At 41.5% G+C, this 22,898-nt stretch overlaps 1 protein-coding gene across 1 annotated transcript in view; it reads right to left on the bottom strand.

The window, feature by feature from the left end:
- VPS41 (VPS41 subunit of HOPS complex) overlaps window positions 1–16,901 on the bottom strand; it is a 168,745-nt gene extending 151,844 nt beyond the window's left edge. The window contains exons 1-2 of the mRNA XM_029926759.1: window positions 16,877–16,901; window positions 9,305–9,343 (exon numbers count right to left, since the gene is read on the bottom strand). Of these exons, the coding sequence (XP_029782619.1) occupies window positions 9,305–9,343; window positions 16,877–16,897 (60 nt within the window). The 5' untranslated portion in view covers window positions 16,898–16,901. The remainder of the gene's footprint in view (window positions 1–9,304; window positions 9,344–16,876) is intronic.
- Window positions 16,902–22,898: the final 5,997 nt, after the last annotated feature.

Here is a 22,898-nt window from a genome sequence, read left to right as displayed (position 1 = left end):
TAAACTACAACCAGCCCATCTAGCCAGATGCCTAATTTTGTCCAGCTTTTGAGCTGGTTTTTACGTATTTATATGGTCACCTGCCTATATAAGATCCTCAGTACTGCCTCTTTGTCTGCAAAGCTTTAAATATTTACTATTTAGACCTTTACAGAAAAAGCTTGCCACTCTCTGCTCTAAATGACACTTTTGTAAAAAGCCTTTATCAATTATAATGATAATATAATTCCTTTCTGGATATCTAGCCTGTTTCCAAATTTTTATATTATAAACAAAGTTGCAGTGAACACCCTCAGAGCTAAATGTCTACACACAAAGATGGATGGACTTTTCAAAGGGGATATAACTTATACCTAACATTTATTTTATAAATATTTTATAAATGTTGATAATTATTATTTTCTATATAAGCAACATTTATCAGCCAAACAGGAATTTATTATGATTATTAATTTTATCTGTAAATTAACATGACAATTCTCTATTCTCCAGAAAACAATGTTCAAAGATTCTGAAATTGGTATTTTTCCCACCTAGCTGAACAAGCCAAAATCTGTAACATTTCCCAAAATATCATTTTATACACAGGCAGGAGTTCCAAGGGAGTTTTTTCCTAATCTTGTCCAATTCTACAAAGGTACACGGTGGAAGAGTCTGGAATAAAATTAGAGAGGTCACTGTGAAGTCAGAGGCAGTATAACTACAGAGGAAAAGACCAGGCTTTGGAGTCAGACAGCAGGATTCAAATCCATTTACCAGCAGGTGAGCCCAGCCAGGTACCTAAACACTTTAAGTCTGTTTCTTCATCTGTAAAATAGAAGCAATAATCAGGGCCAAATCTTGTTAATGTATCTAAAAACCTTAAAGTGCCAAGTGCTGTTTCCTACACCAAATGAGTTTGGTTTTGCAATAATCTTCATTATCAAAATAGATTCCGAGCACTGCTCATTCCACTACACCATCTCTGCTCCAAGGAGAGCTCAGAACTTCCCTCTATAAGTGGTAACTTGTAGGATTTTAAAAACAAAATCCCAGATATTAGTTTGCTCATTTGCTTTTCTTTAAAAACATATTTAATATGAAAGCATATTATTTGTTTCAGCCTGAACAAAAATATTATAAAAAGAATCCAGAATGGACTGGAAGAGTACCCATTTAAGAGTCTCCTACGGTTTGCCTCCCTCCCTCTCCTTATTTTCCCCCCTCCCCTCCCCTATGGTCCTCTGTTAACTTTTTCCTGATCCACATTTGAGTGAAAACACATAGTATCTGTCTTTCTCTGCCTGACTTATTTCACTTAGCATAACAAATACTGAGAACAAACTGAGGGTTCATAGGGGTGGGGGAGAGGGGAAAATGGGTGGTGGTCATGGAGGAGGGCACCTGTTAGGATGAGCACTGGGTGTTGTATGGAAACCATCTGACAATAAACTATATTTAAAAAAAAGAAAAGAAGAGTACCCATTTAGAGGAAAAAACTTGAATACAGAGATATCAATTTCAGGTGGGTTTTTTTCTTACCTTTTTGTTTTTGAACGAGAGAGAGAGAGAGAGAGAGAGAGAGAGAGAGAGAGAGTGAGTAGGGGAGAGGGGCAGAGGGAGAAAAGGGACTCTGAAGCAGGATCCATGCTCAGCGTAGAGCCCAACATGGCGCTTGGGTCCATGACCCAGGGATCATGACCTGAGCCAAAATCAAGAGTCGAAGGCTTAAATGACTGAGCCACCCAGGCGCCCAAACTCCAGGTTTAAAATGTCTTTTTCAAACCTCTGACTAACCGTGGAGTGTACTCAGCTTCCTACCACATACCTGTGCTGGATGCTTTGGAACCTTCTTGTCTCTCCGCCCGGCTCAACTGTCACATACTATCCCACACTTCCTCTTGACTCAACTTGAGCACTTCCTCCTTATCTTCTGCTACTGCCCAGCTCAGGTCACTACACCCCCACTTGTCTCTTTTGAGGGCCTGCACTATGACTTCTGGCCATGGGTCTCTCCTTCCAGTTTATCTATCACCGGCCTTGATCCCCACCCTTCACCATCAAGGCTCTGGCTGGCTCTGCAAAGTCCACAGGATCAAGTCCAAACTGTCGGTGTGACACATTAGTAGCTTCACAGCCTCACCCGAGATTCCTCGTCCAGCCTCATCACCCCAACTTCCTCCACATTCCAGCCACAGGGGATGCCTTGCAGGCGGGCGGCTGAGCACGCATTCACTTTCATGACTCAGTCTCTATCCAGCCTTTCTGCCTAAATTTGTCTCCCATACTTAATTCTTGGATACCCCAAATGCCATTCCCCACCAGTCACCCACTCCTCTGTGCTCCACAGCACTCTGCCGCCGCCTGCACCTCGGCAGTCATCCCTGAGGACTCACAAGGTCTTGGAGCTTCAACATGGGCATGAAGTTCTTTTGAACACATACTTCGTTGTTATGTTTTTCAAGAGTAAAGTGCCATTTAAGAAACAGTCTGGCTTATGACATCGAGGTGGGATAAACAGTAGACTATATATTAGGAACCAAAACTACTAGACGTGAGGACCACTTTAGTTATCCCACGAAATCTGCCACAAGTCATTTAGTATTGACATGAATGCAAGACCCTTAACTGTGTTACCTATTAAACGAAACATACTTGGGGCACCTGGTGGCTCAGTCAGTTAAGTATTTGGCTCAATTTCAGCTCAGGTCATGATCACACAGTCATGAGATTGATCCTAGGGTCTGACAGGCAGAGCCTGCTTGGGATTCTCTCTCTTCCTCTTTCTGCTTCTCTCCCTGCTCACGTACTTTGTCTCTCAAAACAAATAAATAAATATTTCTAAAAAATAACATACTCTCGGGGCTCCTGGGTGGCTCAGTCAGTTAAGCCTCCAACTTCGGCTCAGGTCAGATCTCATGTTCGTGGGTTCGAGCCTCGCGTCAGGCTCTGTGCTGACAGCTAGCTCAGAGCCTGGAGCCTGCTTCCGGTTCTGTGTCTCCTTCTCTCTCTGCCCCTCTCCCTCTCATGCTCTGTCTCTCACTGTATCAAAAATAAATAAAACATTAAAAAAATTAAAAAAAAATAAATAACATACTCTCTTGTTTGTGCTATGGTTTTGAGTTTCTACTTGAACTGCAAAGTACAACTTAACAATTCTTAAGTTTTATATAGTGACATACACAGCACTGTCAAGTATATTAATTATACTACACCCAGCAGTTTCATTTCATGTGGTCACAGGTTTCAAGAATAATGAAAAAAAAAACAGACAGTTTGGGGCTATTTTGGTTTGTTGTTGCTGTTGTTTCAGAGAGAGAGAGAATCAGGGGAGAGGGAGAGGGAGAGGGAGAGAGAGAGAGAGAGAGGGAGAGAGAGAGAGAGAGAGAATCTCAATCTCAAGCTGGCTCCATGCTGCAGGAAGCGGGGCTCGATCCCACAATCCCGCGACCATGACTTAAGCTGACATCAAGAGTTGGATACTCAACCGACTGAGCCACTCCAGTGCCCCAATACAGAGTTTTGAGCAGTTCGTATTCCTTTCTTGAACACACAAAATGAGAACTTGGAAGAAAACATAAAGGAAAGCTTCATAATACCAGATTTGTCAGTGATTTTGGGATATGACAACAAGAGACAGGGAAAAAGGCAAAAATAAAGTGGACTACATCAAAATTTTAAAACTTCTTTGCATCAGACAACACACTCCATCGTGAAAAAGCAACCCATGGAATGGGAGAAATTATTTAAATATTACAAATATAGATAGGTAAATATATTCTTTATACATACATTATGTATAGTCTTCATGTAGATAAAGTTAAATCATAACTCTACAGGAGCACCTGGGTGGCTCAGTTGTTTGGGATCCAACTTCGGCTCAGGTCACAAACTCATGGCTCATGAGTTCGAGCCCTACATCAGGTGTTGTGCTGACAGCTCAGAGCCTGGAGCCCATTTCGGATTTTTGTGTATCTGTCTCCGCTTCCTCCACTCATGCTCTGTCGCCCTCTCTCTCAAAAATAAATAAACATTAAAAAAAAAAGTCACCACTCTACATACAGATCTATATCTGTGTGTCAATCCATCTAACTATATATCCTACTCACAGGTTGTTGAGTTATAGATAAAGACAACAGGTTTATCTATCTATCTCTGATAAGGATCTATCTATTTCTATCTCCATCTGATAAGGATTAACATCCAGCATATATAAAGAACTCCTCCAAAACAAAAACCCAAAGAACCTGATTAAGAAATAGGCAAAGGAATGGAACAGGTATTTCTTCAAAGAAAATATACAAATGGCCAACAACTTATAAAGACGTGCTCAACATCACTTAATCATCGAGGAAATGCAAATGAAAACCACAATATCACCTCACACCTGTCAAGATGGCTGCCATACAAACAAACAAAAACAGAAAAAACAAGGGTTGGCAAGGGCGTGAAGAAATCAGAACCCTTGTGCACTACTGCTGGAAACATTAACTGGTGCAGCCTCTGTGGAAAGTGGTAAGGGGGTTCCTCAAAAATTAAAAACAGACTTACCACGTGATCCAGCAATTCCACTTTGGGGTACATTCCCCGAAGAACTAAAAGCAGAACTAAAAACCTATGTCTCAAAGACATAGGTTTACACTCATGTTCACTGCCACATTGTTCACAAAAGTCCAAGGATGAAAGCAACTCAAGTGTCCATCAGTAGATGACTAGATAAAATGTGGTTTATATATGCCATGGGATATTATTCAGCCTTAAAGAAGGAGAAGGGGCGCCTGTGTGGCTCAGTCGGTTGAGGGTCCAACATCGGCTCAGGTCATGATCTCGCAGTTTGTGGGTTCAAGCCATGCATGGGGCTCTGTACTGACAGCTCAGAGCCTGGAGCCTGCTTTGGATTCTGTATCTCTCTCTCTCTTTCTGTCCCTCCCCCACTTGCACTATCAAAAAATAAATAAACATTTTTTAAAAAAAGAAGAACAAGGGAATTGACACAGGCAACACAACAGATGCACGTTGAGGTCATGATGCTAAATGAAATAAGCCAATCACAAAAAGACACATACGTACTGCATGATTCGACCTACAGGAAGTACCTAGAGTTGTCAGGTTCCTAGACCCAGAAAGTAGAGTGGTGGCTGCCAGGGCCTGTGGGCTGGAAGAATGGGGAACTGTAATCTGATGGGCACAGAGTGTCAGTTGTGAGAGATGAACAGGTTCTGGAGGAAGGTTGCTCAACAATGTCAATGCACTGAACCGTACTAAACCATATGCTTAAAAATGGTTAAGAGGGCAAATTCTACATTATATGTAGTTTACCACAATTAAAAATGTTTTAATTAAAAACACTTAAAATTTTTTAAAATAAGAACGTTAGAATAACCTAACACTAGGGTCTTCCCAGTATAAACAGCTCAGTCTGTAAGAAATGCAGCATTTCATCATGAAACAGATAAATTGTTGCAATTCCATGGTTGAAAACACTAAATACCATTGCTTGCAGAAACGGAAAAATACTGGGCCACCTGCATGGCTCAGTAGGTTAAGCATCCAACTTCGGCTCAGGTCATGATCTCATGGTTCATGGGTTCGAGCCCTGCCTCGGGCTCTGTGCTGACAGCTTGGAGCCTGGAGCCTGTTTCAGATTCTGTGTGTCCTTCTCTCTCTCTGCCCCTTCCCCACTCATGCTCTCTCTTGCTCTCTATCTCGCTCTCGCTCTCTCTCGCACTCAAAAATAAACATTAAGAAAAAAACTTTTTAAAAAGGAAAGGTAAAACACTTGAGCACTTGAATAAAGAAGAGGCAGAAGTACGAGAAAGAAGGACCTGCCCTGTGAAAGCTGAATTAACCGTCATAAAACCTCATAGGAAGAAGAGAAAAGGGAAAATAAAGATTTTGGGGCAACTGAGCAGTGTCTCACACTCTCAATCCCATAACCGGAAAGTGATTCAAATGGAAAAACCCAAGACAACCTGCTCCTGAGACTGGAGTACAAACCAACTCGCTACACCGCAAAGCCCAGACTTGTGCATCACCAGCCTGGTGACCTCGCTGGCCCATGGACCCGTTACAAGCCACAGGATCGGGAGAGCAGCTGCATTCCCAGGGTCGCGGGAGCCTCTCTGAGCCCTCAGGCGGAAGCCCCGGGCTGTAGAATGCGCACCAGCTCCACTTCTAGAACACAAGCTGAGGACCACAACCGTGGTGGACGGCCTGCTTCCCAGGGGCTGGCACCGTACAAGACGCTGGGCCAGCAGCACCTTCCCTCACCCTCGTGGCGACCACACAGTCAGCAACAGCCCCATTTTCCACAAGAGAAAACTGAGGAACAGAGGAGCTGGATGCCACATCAATGGCCACACAGCAGGTCCGAACCTGAGGCCTGACTCCAGTTCCCTCAGTCCCAGTCTGTCAGGGCTAGAAGGCCAAGTGCTGGGGGCCAGAGTTTGAACCCACTTCTCCTGTGCACCTGCTGTAGGACATTAGACAGGTTACCTTTACGGTCTTGGTTCGTTCCCTCTGAAAGAACAATCTTTTCTTTCCATTTCTTTCCTGAGTGGCCAACTCTTATTCCCTACCTTACTAGTTTTTTATGTCCATTTCTATTGAGTTTTAAAATTTCTGGTTGAAGAGAGTTTTTCATCTCTGTGAATGCCTGTTTAAAGACCTTCAATTCATGATGGAGTGCTATGCTGCTGGTCGTCTAGGCTGAAAATTTTTGACTCTCACTTGGATTTCTTCCTATAGTTTTTTAAAATATGGACACTACCACCATTTCAGTTCACTTTTACATGTCTCGGACCTGCTGGACAGCAACAACAGGTGCACCTGTGGGGAGGATGAGGTATTGGAATGGTTCACGAGGGCTCTGAGTTACACTGGGAATGAATGAAGTACACCTTCTTTAATAACATACAGTGGCACTGTTGTCTGGTGCTGGGGAGGGAGGTGAGTATATCCTGACTCTCTGCAATCTCTTTGCAGGACCCTTAATTTCCCCTTTTTCCTTTGATGTCACTGCTACGTGTCCAAGGGATGCTTTCCCCTTCTCTCCAGGAGCAGCTGCTCATCCACAGGCAACACTGTCCCCTCCGGTCCCACACACTGTCGAGCTCCCTCCTTTAAATTCCCCAACAGCCAGGGGAACCTGGGTGGCGCAAGTCACCATGACTTTGGCTCAGGTCATGGTCTCGAGGTTTGTGGTTCAAGCCCCTATCGGGCTCTGGGCTGACAGCTTGGAGCCTGGACCCTGCTTCGGATTCTGTGTCTCCCTTGATTTCTGCCCATCCCCTGCTTACACTGTCTCTTTCTCTCTCTCTCTCTCAAAAATAAACAAACATAAAAAATTTTTTTTTGATAAACTAAATAAATTCCCCACTAGCCAGTGCTCATTTCCACCAGGCGGTATCAGACCCATTCTCAGGACTCCCCCCTCAGGGTGGGGACCTCTCCCTCTTGGGGGTGACTTTTGTCTGTGCACCGCCCACCGATAGCACTCATCTCCATCTGGTCTCCCTCGGACCCTCAGCTCCAGACTCAATCCAGAGTTGGCACTGCTTGTTTTGGACACGTATTTCCCCCCTTACACTGACGTTTACAGCACGCCCTGTTTCCTGATCACGCCGCCGGCAGGAGTTACATGTGCTTCTATCTGCTCTCCTTGTGGAACTGTTTAGTATCTGAAGCACGTGTGGAAAGATTTACTTAGGTGGCTGTCAACACTCTCCTCACCTTTGAAATGAAATCCTGGGACAGGACTCTAACTGCAGAATTCTCTACCAGTGCTTCTGAGAGCACGGATAGCCAGAGATCTCCAGAAACGAGATCTCTGTTAAGCTGAAATGCTTTTCAATATTTTATTAAAAATGAACAAGTATTAGGGTACCTGGGTGGCTCAGTCGGTTAAGTGCCCAACTTCGGCTCATTAAGCTTCCAACTTCAGCTCAGGTCATGATCTCGCGGTTTGTGAGTTCGAGCCCCACGTCAGGCTCTGTGCTGACAGCTTAGAGGCTGGAGCCTGTTTTGGATTCTGTGTCTCCTCCTCTCTCTCTGCCCCTCCCTAACTCACACTCTGTCTCTGTCTCTCTATCTCTCTCTGAAACAAATGAACACTAAAAAAAAAAAAAAAAAGTGTTATGCCGTACCTATAAGCAAGCTCTATGTGCTTTATCAGGATCCCCAAAGAGGGTAGCAGAGGTCCTTAGCAGTAAAGATATTAGGAACCATCCCTGTAGCACCAAACTATAAACACATAATAGCATAACATAGAAGATGTTCTCCAGATGAATATGTTGAAGTCCACCTTTTCCTTGAAAAATCAGCAAACAAAATCCATATAATGACTATATGCAATATCAACCTGAATTTGTACACTATACTGGCTATCGTCCCATTGGTATGAATTTCCAGCAGGTTAGCATACATATTGTTTTCATTCCTCTGAGCTAGATGAAATAGTATAAGGAAAAAATATAATTACCATTAATAAGCCCATCCATAAAATTGGTAGGTTCATTACTTTCTGTTTTGCTTGAATTTATTTCTTATGCATGGTCTTGAAAAAAAAAATTTTTTTAAAGCCCACCCATATATATTATTTTATTCTCCTTAAAATACAAATTTTAACACAACTTAGCTTCTTAACAGTTTTTCAGGAAGTGACTTTCCTTTTTATTTTCTGAAATCAAAACTCTAACCTCAGTGATTGAGAAATTACACCAGTTAGCATGCCGTACTCATTAAAAGAATGAAGAAAAAAATAAATAAAAGTGGTAGAACCTACAGCAGTTTGTTTTAAAATCCAGATTTTTAAAGAGTCAAGATTAGTTTGTAAAACTTTGCGTCAAATTTCCCACTGCAAACACACTTCAGGTTAAAGTACTATTCAAGACCAGGAGAAAGCTTTTTGTTTCTTCTCCTGTTTATTTAAGCCGATTCATTTAATATTTCTTAAGACTGGGGGTGCCTGGGTGGCTCAGTCAGTTAAGCGTCCAACTTCAGCTCAGGTCATGATCTCACGGTTTGTGGGTTCGAGCCCTGCCTCAGGCTCTGTGCTGACAGCTAGCTCAGAGCCTGGAGCCTGCTTCAGATTCTGTGTCTCCCTCTCTCTCTGATGATCCCCCGCTCACGCTGTCTCTCTCTCTCAAAAACAAATAAACATTTAGAAAAAATTTTTAAATAGATTTCTGAAGACAACTGGCCTGTCGTTCCCCAAGGATCAATCACCTATGGCCCTACTTGCCCACCCCCAGTCCCCACAAGGCAGAACAAACACAAGATAACGTGGTGAGAAGAGATCCTCAGGCTCCTGAAGCACCTGCCTTACCTCAGACTCATCCGTAGATTCTTCGAGAGACTCTGTTTCCTACAAAGCAAAGAGGGGGACAATGGTCAGAAGAGATGACAACGGAATAAAATACAAATATTTTCAAGTGTAAAGGGTCACCACACCCCTGCCGCCGCCACCTGCCTGCCCTTTGGGGAGGTAATGGTCAACCACAGTTGAAAGGATGCCACGTGGTGCGACTCTCCAATGCCTCCCTCCACTTCCCAAGTGTGGCAGGGCTGGGACGGTCACTCCGGGGCCCCTCGGACCCACTGACCAACGACCACAGGAACACTTAGGTGAGTGCACAGAAGTCTCTTGCCTTCACTAAAAATGGAACCTGGGCTGGCAAAGCAGGCTTACTGATCACAGAAGGGAAGAGGAAGCTGCCATCTCAAATTATCTGTAAGCCAAATTTTATACTGTAAAGTCCTGGTGCTATTAATGACTATTAATCTGGTTAAGTCAAAATGATTGTCTTGCTTAAACAGCTTTTTACAAAGAGAACTCCCCTAGAGGGGTACCTATCAGCCGTTGTGCAAACAAGCTCTGTAATTTACATCCACTCTTTAAACCATTAACCAGAAGACGGATTCTGCCATTGAACACCGTTTCCCTCTTGCTAGACAATGAATCTTGCTGCTCTGGAGAAAACAAAGCAAAAATGGAAAAATTGACTCGATCCTGCTAATCTCTCACCTGTCCACTGAAAGAGAGAATCTGCTGATGCCACGCATCCTCAAAGAGGTCAGCAAAATGAAGATTTACTTAACGTACTTATAGATATCAATAGCAATAAAAGGTTACAACTAATATGCTGACACCGAATGTAAGCATTTTGCAACAATCCATGAAGAGAAAAGAATGAAAAAAATGGGGCAAGGACATTTTGGAGAGAACTAGTATTTTTCAAGAAAAAAAATAAATAAATAAACATTTTAAAGAGAGTTAGACGCATCCATTACTCAGTGCCGGTTGTAGAGCAGACTAAACACACATCTGGTGTTTGCACACATTTTCATTTCATTCATGGAAGGTTCGGAAGAACCTGGCAGGTGGCAGGCTGTCTCTGCAACAGCCTTGTGGGCAATTCGGTCCCTGCTCTGAAAGGCCATCTGTGAAATGGGGACGAATGTTACCTGTGATTAAGGGTTTTACTGTAGTTGTGCCATTAATCGTGATGGACAGGACTCTCTCCTCCACACCCCGATGCTGTAAGGTTATTCTAAGTACTAGAAAATGCTTATTAATTTGGAGCTACAATCCCTCCACAGGAACTTTTTGTTCTTGGCACCAATAAGACACATAAAAAATCCAATTCTTCGACTACTTGACAGTTCTCCGGAGAGTTAATGACACGTATCATGCCTGCCCTTCTAAATCGTTTTTCCTCTGCGCTAACCGTCCCCAGATCCTGGTTCTCATCCACTTAACCACCCTGATCCTTCTCTTTTGGACACACTCCATTTATTACTAACAGTCACGATTCTGACATCTTTACTGAACATCGATTATATATATATCCCCACAATGCTAAATGCTTTGCACCCAGCATCTTAGAATTTCCTAATGACCCCTGATGTAGGAACACTGAGGCCTAGAGGCTGAACTTAACAACTTCTGACAAGCTTTCTGCCCCTGATTGTCCCTAAATATTAAGTTACTAATATTCGGCAAATAAGGCTTTGACGACCATGCCAATGACCTGCCCCTAGATTCCTATCCCCAACTCGAGAGCTCTAAAAAAAACACTGGATTACTCTTTTCAGAAAAATGCCATGAAACCTAAGAAAGTTTTTTTTAATTTGAGATACATTCGTATAGACACATCGTGTAAAAGGGCAAATGTTCCATTTCTCTTCTTTGTTAAAACAAAAGCGTGTCTCCATCCACCGATTTCAACCAAAGACTCAAAATCAAATTATATTCTTTAATTTTTTTAATCTTTATTTATTTTTGAGAACAGAGTGTGAGCAGGGGAGGGGCAGAGCGAGAGAGAGAAGGAGACACAGAATCTGAAGTAGGCTCCAGGCTGTCAGCACAGAGCCCAATGCAGGGCTCAAACCCACAAACTGTGAGATCCTGACCTGAGTTGAAGTTGAACACTTAACGGACTGAGCCACCCAGGCGCCCGAGGCTTCAATTTCTAAGAGCTCAAAGGAGCTGTGGCCAGTTTGGGGCACAGAGGCACTAGGCCGGTAGAGCAGCAAAGATGAAAGAGTACGTGGGGAACTGACAACAGTGGGCAGACTCAGGGTACCAGCCCCGTTTAAGACCCCCAGGCTCAGCTTCCCGCACCCATCATAATCTGCAAATGAAGGAAAACCCGGATGTCTGCCAGTGTGGAAAAAGGGACCAGCCAGGTGACCCAGTGACCCAGTTCCAAAGCTGACTTCGCATCACCATCACATGGAGGTCAGTTTGGGGAACTGGCCAGTACCCGCACAAACACTCCGTCTTCTCGAATTAGGGGAGTTGAAATAAGAGCCTAGAATCACAATGTGCATCTGGGAACAAGAACACTGAGGAGAACTGGGGTCCCCAGCAGAAACAAAGGCAACCGTGACTGAACAGCCAAGAACTGGGGACTGCGTGAAACACAGAACCCCCGAACAGATGAGGGCTCCCTCCCAGGGTGGTAACGTGGGTAGACCACCTAATAATCAGGTGGGAGACAGCTAATAATCAGCTAGGGACACTGGTCTCCAGCCAATCAGCGTGGATAAAGATAAGCGGAGAAACTTACAAGCCAAGAGCCACGTCTAGCTAATTTGTGACTACACTTTAGTTACATGATGGTAAACAGTGGATCCTCTAAAAATTTCCTGCATCCTCTGCTTTAGCAACTGCTTATTTGGGGCTTTGTTTTTCCTTCAGGTATTGGTCAAACTGCTTTCAAAAGACCTTTTTTTTTTTTTTTTTAACATTTATTCATTCTTGAGAGACAGGGCATGAGTGGGGGAGGGGCAGAGAGTGACAGAGACACAGAATCTGAAGCAGGCTCCAGGCTCTGAGCTGTCAGCACAGAGCCCGACAGTGCTCAAACCATAAACCATGGGATCGTGTGACCTGGGCTGAAGTTGGACACTTAACCATCTGAGCCACCCAGGCAGCCCTGCTTTCAAAAGATTTTGATCAAACTGTAAAAATAAAAAAGGAGAATAGTGCATACCTGAGCAAAGCCCAAGTGTGGATAATAAACTTTAGCCCCATATGTAAGATACTCTGATGTAGCCACTTTTCACATAACCTCATTTCATACTCACAAGAGCTCTGGTGAGTAAACACCTCCACCCACAGGCAAGTATTTGTTGATGTGATTTGTATTTTATGCATAGGGCACAATCACGTGGGTGTGTATGTGCTCACACTGCCCTCTGATAATCAGAAAATGCTCTACAGTAAGGATAAAATTTCCCCCAAATTCTCACGTGTCTTTGGCTCAGTAGGTGGAGCATTCGACTCTTGGTTTTGGTTTGGATCATGGTCCTAAGCCCCCCATTTGGGCTCCACACTGAGCTTGGAGCTTACTTAAGAATTCTCTCTCTCTCTCTCTCTCTTCCTCTGACCTCTCCTGCTTTCTCTCCCTTAAAAAAAAATTTCCCCCAATTGTAAAATATTCAGGGAAAAATCAAAAAAGAAATGTGACGTGAATAGATGATCAGATTATTTTAATAGACCAAGTTCCCTGATGGTTGGTAGGAAAGATGAAAGGGGGGCCAGGGAGCTGGCAGAGTATAGAATGTAGGAAATGTAATCTACAATACATTCAAATTAATAACTTTCAAAGGTTTCAGGTTAAATAACATAACACAAATTCCACTGTATCTTACTTACAATTTGATATTTTCAATCCAGAAGGCTATTCTACCCCCACCCCTGAATAAATTCATTTAAACACTTTACTAAGCACCTATTTAGTACCTGCAAAGCACTAGCCCTGTGAGAGATGTCCGCATGAGTGAGCTCTGCCCTCATTCTTGAGGACTCAGCAGTCTGCAGTAGAGAGAAATACACAAACAACCAGACTTCAAGCCAAATGTTACTCATAAAAGAAGTCCAAACAAATACTGCTGGGCATCCCCGATAATGAAGGTCAATTGTAAATCATTCTGGAACTAAGTTAAACTGCCAGTTAGAAAATTCCCAGATAGAAAACACGGTGTGAGTCCCTTCTCCGAACTATACATGTATAGTTATTTCTGCGAACTCGCTTCAATCTACTCAGCAGAAAAAAGACTTCCCAATGCCTTAAAAAACCATTCAATCATGTCCAAAGTGATTTCATAGCTTAAGAGCCCATGAACTATTTTACATTATGTTAATTCAATAGATCTTATTACTTTGGTTCTTTCTAAAATTAAAGGGTTAAAAAAAAAACAAAAGCAATCACCAAAGAATACAATGCTCAGAAAAGCTCGGAGAGGGGTGCCTGGGTGGCTCAGTCAGTTGAGCATCTGACTCTGGATCTTGGCTCAGGCTGTAATCTCACGATTCATGCGTGGGTTTGAGCCCCACATCGGGCTCTGCGCTGACACGGGAGCTTGCTTGGAGTTCTCTCTCCCTTTCTCTCTGCCCCCACCCCACTCATGCTCTCTCTCACTCTCTCTTTCAAAATAGATTAATTAATTTAAGAATTTTTTTCTAAAAGGTCCAAAGAGGCATAACAGAACAATTAACTTTACTTTCATCTATTTATTTAACTCCACTTTTGTGCAGTTATAGTCTTTCAAAACACTATACACAAGGTCAGATTTCAACAGCTCCCAACTGAACAAATCAATGAGAGTAAGAACCAGTTTTAATCTCTAAAGGACTGGTAATATAGGTACGATTATTTCCCAGCTTTAAAAAATAAAGAGAAGGACAACTTGTGGATGTTCGCTTCTTTCTGCCATCGACAGTGGACCCCCGGTCTTTCTGAGAATGACCCTGTTGGGGGGATTAATGCCTGTCTAGCTTTATGCAGGCTGTTGAAGTGTCAAGGGTGAAATTATGACTTGAAGGAAATTTTTTAAGGTGATAAGGGTTCGTTCTACTTCATAAAGTAAAAAAAAAATAGAATTAGGTTCTCAAGTATTTTTTAAAAGGTGGGATGGTCTAGTGAAAAAAACATGAGCTTTGGAGACAGAAGATTGGAGATTTATTGCAGACACAAGTCTGAGTAAGGGACTTATGTTGCCTGAATTTCCAGGTGCTTATGTGTAAAATTCAGTCATTTAACACATCCTGTGCCCTATTCTAGGTGTCAGGCAAACAGCAGTGAACAAATCCTTGCCATCATGAAGCTTACATCCTAATGAGAAAAACCTACAGAAATGAATACAGAAACATACAGAATTAACTAGAAACTTAAAAACACACTATGTCAGATGGTGATGAGCACTAACGAGAAAAATAATGCAAGGAAGAGGTCTCAAAGAATGATCAGATAAGGTCTCGCTCAAAAAGATAACACTTGGACAAAGACATGAAGGAACTCCGGGAGAAAGGCCTGGATATCTGGGGTCAAGAAAAGGAGCAGCATAAGCAAAGGCCCTGGGGTAGAAACATGTCAGTCTGCTAAAGGAACAGTAAGAAAGCCAAGTATAGCTGGTGCAGAATGACCAAAGGGGAGAAGAAAAGAGGGTGGAAAATGAAGTCAGAGAAAAGGAATAGGAGCAATTGGGACAAGGTCCTGTAGGGCAAGTGCAGTATTATAAAGGGCAAGTGCAATGGGAAGCCATTGGCAGGTGTGGAACATAGGAGGTGCTGGTCCTGACTTCTATGTCAGAACATTTACCACACAGAATTATTTTGAGGACCAAACGTGATGTGAAGGATTTATGCTGGAATGTGCTATCAAAATCCAAAGCATGCTTACTGTATCACTAACTTTCTCTGTGTGTTTGTATATCAGACAGCTTTGCCAAACTTCTCTTCTGCACAAAACAGCAGTAAATACTAATAAGAGCAACTCTCTCCATTTCTACTACCTATATCTAAGATCTTGGCTTTGGGTCTTATCTTTTTTTTTAATGTTTTATTTATTTATTTTTGAAAGAGATGGAGCATAAGCAGGGAAGGGACAGAAAGAGAAGGAGACAGAAGATCTGAAGCGGGCTCTGAGCTGACAGCAACGAGCCCAACGTGGCGCTCGAACTCACAAACCATGAGGTCATGACCTGATCTGAGGTCCGACACTCAACCCACTGAGCCACGCAGGCACCCCTTTTTGGTTTGAAATCAAACAACAAATAAGCCAGATTTCAACCAGAATGAGCAACAGCGCAAAAATCAATCTCACCACTATCCTCAAACCCAACAATGACTCATGAAACTGTGCTTAACAGGCATTTTCCTTTGAAATGACCAGATCAAAAAAGGAGGCTTAAAAACTTAAGTTGGTGGGAACTATGTGGTTGGTAGGAACACTCCTGTTACCGCAATGACCACCCAAACCAAATTTGTACTTTATTCCTTAATTACTGGTATATATCAAATGTACGTAGGGCAAATTTGCATTGTATAAATGAAGTATGTTACAAATGGTATTAATGCCATTGATAATAAATCATCAAACAGCTAAACTTTTTAAATGGTAGAGCTCATCATAAACCACTTTTTAGAGACAATTATGGAAACTGATGGTCCTGTTAATTTGTAAGGAAAAACAGTGCCAACCTGAAAGGACTCTGGAAATGGACAATTAGCTCTGACCTTCATCTGCACTCTTCTGTCTTCTTGATAGTACTTTGTCATTTCAACTAAGGTTTGACTACCACTATTACCTGTATGAAAACTCGACTGCCATCACTAACTACTGCTCTAAACTCCAATGTCACATAGCCAAGGGCGGACTGGCGCTGTCATCTGATGTTCTGCCAGCAACATATAATCCCATGTAACTTTTACTGAGCCCAACTTTTACTAAGCACTTTAACTGGTGTACTAACTTAGTCTACTCTCTAACTCATTCACTCTCCAAGACTGCTACTCTGATGTCTCCATCTTATATTTAAAGCTAAATAACTGGCCCAAAGTCACATATTAAGAAAGAGAACCAGCACTGGGGCCTAGGCATTTCTGCTCCAGGACAAACGCACTTAACCACTGCTGCACGTCGTAGCTGACTTAGCTTGGCACCCAAAAACAACAGGTAGGAAACAAAATTCATCATCTACTCTCGGCTGGCCCTCCTGTAAATCAACTCTCATGGTCTTCACTTCGCCTGGAAAGGAACTTAAATTTCTGTCACTGCAAGTCCCTTCGTACGTTTCCCAAAGGCAGTCAGTTCCTGGGACAACCAGGCTGCCTTCTAGCCAAAATTTCGCTCAAGACAGGTCACAGAGGAAGCGACAAAGCAAGGCCGCCTCTCCAACGCCGGGGGTGTGTCGGGGCGCTTTCCCCGGGCGCCCTCCCAGAGCAGCCACCCTTCCCTCTTGCTCCCCGAAATTGCCTTTCGCCCGTCGCGTATCCCGCGGCGGGCCTGCTTCGCCCTCCGCCAGCTCCGCACTTTCACAGGCTCCGCTACAAGCCCGCATCACCTCACCCTCGCTTCTCACTCCCTGGCCTAACAGTTGCAGCATTTACCTGCTCCTCTGCTTCCGCCATGGTGCAGCCAGAGAGTCACATGACAGACCCGGAAATGAGAGAAACCGAGATACTGGGACCAGGGGGTGCTGGGAAATGTAGTTTTTAGCAGCATCTCAGCCGGGGCGTCATCTCGTGGTGGTGAGTCTATTGGCCCTGCTTCTGACTCTCCAAGCTCAATGGAGTTGGGCCATGAAGAATCTGAACAGAACTATTGTTAATTTCATGATTTATTTTATCGTTGTTCTTACTGGTTCCAAGATTATGACATTATTTACTAAAATTCAGTATATATCAGGCCCTGGGGTTAGAGTTTTGCATGCATTTTCTCATTTACACACACACACACACACACACACACACACACACACACACACACACACACCGCCACAATCTCTAGTGTTATCCCCATGGCTCAGAAGTCACACACTTGTAAGAGGCAGAGCTAGTATTAGAATGCGGCTATGTCTGGGGCACCCGAGTGCCTCAGTTAATTAAGCATCAGATGTTGGACCAGGTCATGATCTCACAGATCATGAGTTCCAGCCCCACATAGGGCTCTCTGCTGACAGCTCAGAGCCTGGAGCCTGGTTCTGATTCTCTTTCTCTCTCTCTCTCTCTCTCTCTCTTTCTCTCCCCCTCCCCCACTGGTGCTCTGTCAGTCTCTCAAAAAATGAATATAACATTTTAAAAGTTTTTTAAAAAATAGAATCTGGACATGTCTAATTGTCAAAGACTGTGATTAGCCAATGCATTTTAGTCTAAAAGTAATCTTGTCCTTTTTATCAAATATATTAAGTGGATATAAAGCATAAATCAGTCCTTACAGTGGAGAGCCAGATAAAAATTTATATTTTAAAAATATTTGGTTTGTCCTGCTTGCTGATTTAATTTGACATCTTCTTTTGGCATCTGGACATTGAAATTTAAAAAAAATCTTGGTTGTTTAATTAAATTAATTGTTAAACTTTTATTGGGTATATTCTATAGTTAAATACTTAAGATAGAATATAAGTTATCCTTGGTAAAATCTGTAAAGCCATTGTCATTCTTCCATCCTTTAGAACGAGTGATCCCCCCTCCATGTTTCTGAACATTATGAACTCTCCTTCCTAATCCTCAGAAATTTGCAGTATCTTGTCCAAAAACAGACATTTTCTTCTTTCCAGTCATCTCCAGTAGTTAATAACTAGAAAAAGGTGCCACAAATGGCAGCACATGGTGGGTGCCTGGTGCCCTTTTTGCCCCCTGTGCCTCACTGATTCCAACTTAGAAGGAAGGCATAGAAGGAGGTCTCTAGCTGTAACCTGGTCAACCCATGATTCCCATGGCCGAGGTGACCTCATGTGAGACACTTTTCTCTCCAGGGCCTAAATGGCCTCTTCCTCTAACCCTTGCTGGGGTCCCTCTCCCAGTCTGCTGATCACTCGGTCACAAAGGAATGATGAAAGGCCAACCCAAGGCATTTAGATATCCATAGCCAAGCACCAAGTACTCTAAGTTTTGACTTTTCCAATCTAAGAGTTTCTGAGATCTTTTACAAAGCAACCAGAACCCAAACATTGTTCAAGTTCCATTACTTCAAGTCCCACAGGAACCTTTATACAGACCAAAAAGGTGCAGAAACTCTCAGTTCAGTCTCCACAGAAGAAAGAAATGTCTAGCCCCTCTAACAAATTCTAATTTTGTCTTTTCCCATTATGATCTACACTCATTCATAAAACTCTAGTGGGTCTAATTAAAGATGTAACCAGAGTTTCTGCAGATTTTCCTCTGCTCACTCAAATCTCAGAGACCTCATAGACTCTGGAGTCCCCAAGTCTGTTCCCATTCACTGTATTATCTTGGCTATAATAAAATAGGATGAACATTGGATCTTCTGTTTCTTTTTGGATAGACTGGAAAGTGAAGAGACATAGATACAGAATGCTGAATGAGAAGAAGAACCCACTAGGGGCTAACAGGTTCGCACTGTGCCTGTGGGCAAGATGAAATTCACATGTGATCTCAGAGCCCCAAGTTTCCTCCTTCCTATGAAAGGAGAGTTTTTGGCTCCCTTGTCTAAGAGATCTTCTTACCTCCTGATACTGAAAGTGTGGTCCACAGACTAGCATCATTAATATCACCTGGAAGCCTGTTAGAAATGAACTTTAGGGCCCCTCCAAACATATAGAGCCAGAAGCTGGGTTTTAGTAATATCCCCCCACCAAGTATATATATGTACATTAGCATCTCAGAAGTAATTAGCCCAACAGTCTTTCATTCTATGACAAATCGCTTGTTTTTTCTTGCCCATCATCAGTTCACCCTCCCACCTTTAAACTTTGGAGGTTGGGGTGCCATCGTGGCTTAGTCAGTTGAACATCAACTTTGGCTCAGATCATGATCTCACAGTTTGTGACTTTGAGCCCCATGTGAGGCTCTGTGCTGACAGCTCAGAGCCTGCAGCCTGCTTTGGATTCTGTGTTTCCATCTCTCTCTCTGTTCCTCCCCAACTTGTGCTCGCTTGCTCTCTCTCTCTCTCTCTCTCTATCAAATAATAAATGAATACTTAAAAAAAATAAACTGTGGTGGTAAAGGTAATAATAAACACTTTTCTCAAACTCACATGGAAAATACACCAGGATAGACCACATTCTTGACCATTAAACACACCTCAACAAATTCAAAAGAATCATAAAACTTCTCCTCATAGACCACAATAGTATTAAACTAGAAACCAATAACAGAAAGATAACTGGAAAATCCCAAATACATGGAACTTAAACAACACTTCTAAATAGCAAGTGGGTCAAAAAATAAACCTTGAGAAATATTTTTAAGTATTTTGAAATAAATAAAAATGCAAACACAACTTATCAAAATTTGTGGCATGCAGTAAAATCAGTGTTTAGAGGAAAATTTATAGCATTGAATGCATACGTTAGAAAAAAAGAGAGACATCTAAAATCAGTAACATAAATTTCTCCATTAGGAAACTAGAAAAAGATGAGCAAATTAGATTCAAAGTAACCAGAAGAAAAGTAATACGAAATGGAGCAGATCAAGGAAAACAAAAACAAAAAACAAAAAAACAAAAAAACCAACTGGGAAAATCAGCAAAACCAAAAGCTGATTCTATGAAAAGATCAATAAAATCAATAAGGCAGCCTAACAGAAAAAGAGAGGACATAAATTACTAATATCAGAAATGAAGGAGGAGACATCAATACAGATTCTGTATTGAAAGGATAATAAAGGAATACTGTTAATAACTTTATGCCCACAAATTTGATAATCTAGATGAAATGGGCCAATTCCTTAAAAGATACAATCTGCCAAAAGCACCCAGGAGGAAACAGACAATGTTATATCTATATATATTTAAAAAATCAAATCAATAATTAATAACCTTTCGAAAGGCCTGCATGTGTTACTGGTGAATTATACTGGAGATTTACAGGAGAAATCACACCAATTCTCTATAGCCTCTTTCAGAGGTTAGAAACAGAGAGACTACTTCCTAACTCATACTATGAGGCCAGTATTGCTCTAATACCAAATCAGACAAAGACGTTACAGGAAAAGAAAAATACAGACCAATATCTCTAGTGAACAAAGATTCAAAAATCCTCAACAAGATATTAAAAAAAATTTTTTTAATATTTATTCATTTTAGAGAGACAGAGCACAATCAGGGGAGGGGCAGAGAGAGATGGAGACACAGAATCTGAAGCAGGATCCAAGCTCTGAGCTGTCAGCACAGAGCCTGATGCAGAGCTTGAACTCAGAAACCATGATCTGAGACAAAGTTGGACGCTTAACAGACTGAGCCACCTAGACATCTCCCACAACAAAATATTAACAAATCAAAATTTAAAATATATGAAAACATTAGAGACCATGACCAAGTGGGATTTATTTCAGGTATGCAAGACTGATTAACATTCAAAAATCAATTAATGTAGTCCATAAAATCAATGGACTAAAAAAGAAAAATAGCATGATCATATCAATAGATGAAGAAACACCCATTAATGATAAAAACTCTTGGAAGGCTAGAAATAGAGAGGAACTTTCTCAAGTTGATAAAGACTGTCTACAAAAGACCTGCAGCTAACATAATACTCAAAGCTTTCCCACTAAGATCAAGTACAAGGCAAGGATGTCCCCTTTCAATACATTGCTTCAACACTGTTTTGGAAGTCTTTGCTAATTCAGCAAGGGGGGGTAAAAAGAGAGAGGAATTAAAAGTTTATAGATTGGGAAAGATTGGGAAGGAAGACATAAAACTGTCTTTGTTTACAGTTGACATTAGCTGTAGAAAATTTGAAAGATTTGATCAAAACCTTCTAGAATTAACAAGCAATTATGGCAAGTTTGCAAGGTTAGTATACACAAGCCAATTGCTTCCCTATATGCCAGCAATGAACAAGTAGAACTTGACATTAAAAACATAATACTATTGGGACACCTAGGTGGCTCAGTTGGCTAAATATCTGACTCTTGATTCCGGCTCAGGTCATGTTCTCGCAGTTGGTAGGAATGAGCCCCAAGTCAGGATCTGTGCTGACGACCCTGCTTGGAATCCCACCTCTCCACGCCTCCCCACGTGCTTACACTCCCTCTCTCAAAATAAAATTTAAAAACATTTTTGAATCTTTAAAAAAGTAAAAAATTAATTTTTATATTAACACTTCCCAAACTAAAATAAATCTAACAAATATGTACAGGATCTATATGAGGAAACTATAAAACTCTAGTGAATAAATTTAAAAAGATCCAGATAAATGAAGAGACATTCCATGTTCATAGGTTGGGAGACTCAAGATAGTCAAGACGTCACTTTCCCAACTTGGTCTTTAGTGTCCATGTGTTCCCAATCAAAATTCCAGGTGGTTACTTTATAGATATCAACAAACTGATCCTAAAGTTTATAGGAGAAGCAAAAGACCCAGAAAAGCTAGTACAGTATTGAATGAGAAGAACAAATTTGGAAAGCTGAGAGTATCCAACCTCAACACTTACTATGAAACTGTAATCATCAAAACAGGGGGGATATTCATGAAAGTACAAACAATATATATCAATAAAGAAATGGAGAGCCCAGTAGACCCACATAAATGTAGTCAACCAATCTTTGACAAAGGAGCAATACAATGAGGCAAAGATAGTTCCTTCAACAAATGGTACTAGAACAACTAGACAGACATTCACACGCAAAAAAAAAAAAAAGAATATAGACACAGACTTTACACACTTCATAAAAATTAACCCAAAATGAACCATAGACCTAAACGTAAAATGCAAAAATAGAAAACTCCGAGAAGATAATACAGGAGAAAACCTGAATGATTTGAGGTACATAATGCTTTTTTGCTACAACACCAAAGACGTGATCCATGGACAAAATTGACGATGTTAGGTTTTATTAAAATGTAAAACTGCTTTTGAAAAGACAATGTCAAAAGAATGAGAAGACAAAACACAATAGAGAGGAAATATTTGCAAGAGACTTATCTGATAAAGGACTGTTACCCAAAATATGCAAAGAACTCTTAAAACTCAACAATAACAGCAACCTCATTTAAACATAACCACCCCCACCACCAAAAAAAGAAGAGGAAAAAAAAAAAGTAAAGAAAATAATAAGGGAAAAACCCAAGACACACTCCCTAGGGGGAAAAAAAACAGCATGTAATTTCTGTCCTTGACGGAATGTATTAAATAAGCAAACACCACCAACAAGCAAAACAAGTACTACAATGTAAAAATATTAAAAAATGAAAACTCTCTCACATGCATAAATGAAAGATTGCACGCTAAGAACTCACATCTTTTCAAGCTTCAATAGTAAATATTCTGCTACTATGTATTAAATACTGCATGGTTTGCCCAAGCTAAGATGAAACCACATCATATATCAATAAGCATTTTGCATTTTCTTTCATTATCTACTCAAAGTCATGCCTACTGCACCTCTAAACATTTCATTAAATCCAATTATACAGCAAACACTCCCAAAATAAACTTAGATTGTATT

This window comes from Suricata suricatta, chromosome 2, assembly GCF_006229205.1.
Source record: "Suricata suricatta isolate VVHF042 chromosome 2, meerkat_22Aug2017_6uvM2_HiC, whole genome shotgun sequence".
In the NCBI taxonomy this organism is placed as follows: Eukaryota; Metazoa; Chordata; class Mammalia; order Carnivora; family Herpestidae; genus Suricata; species Suricata suricatta.
This window is presented reverse-complemented; position numbering and strand designations above follow the sequence as displayed.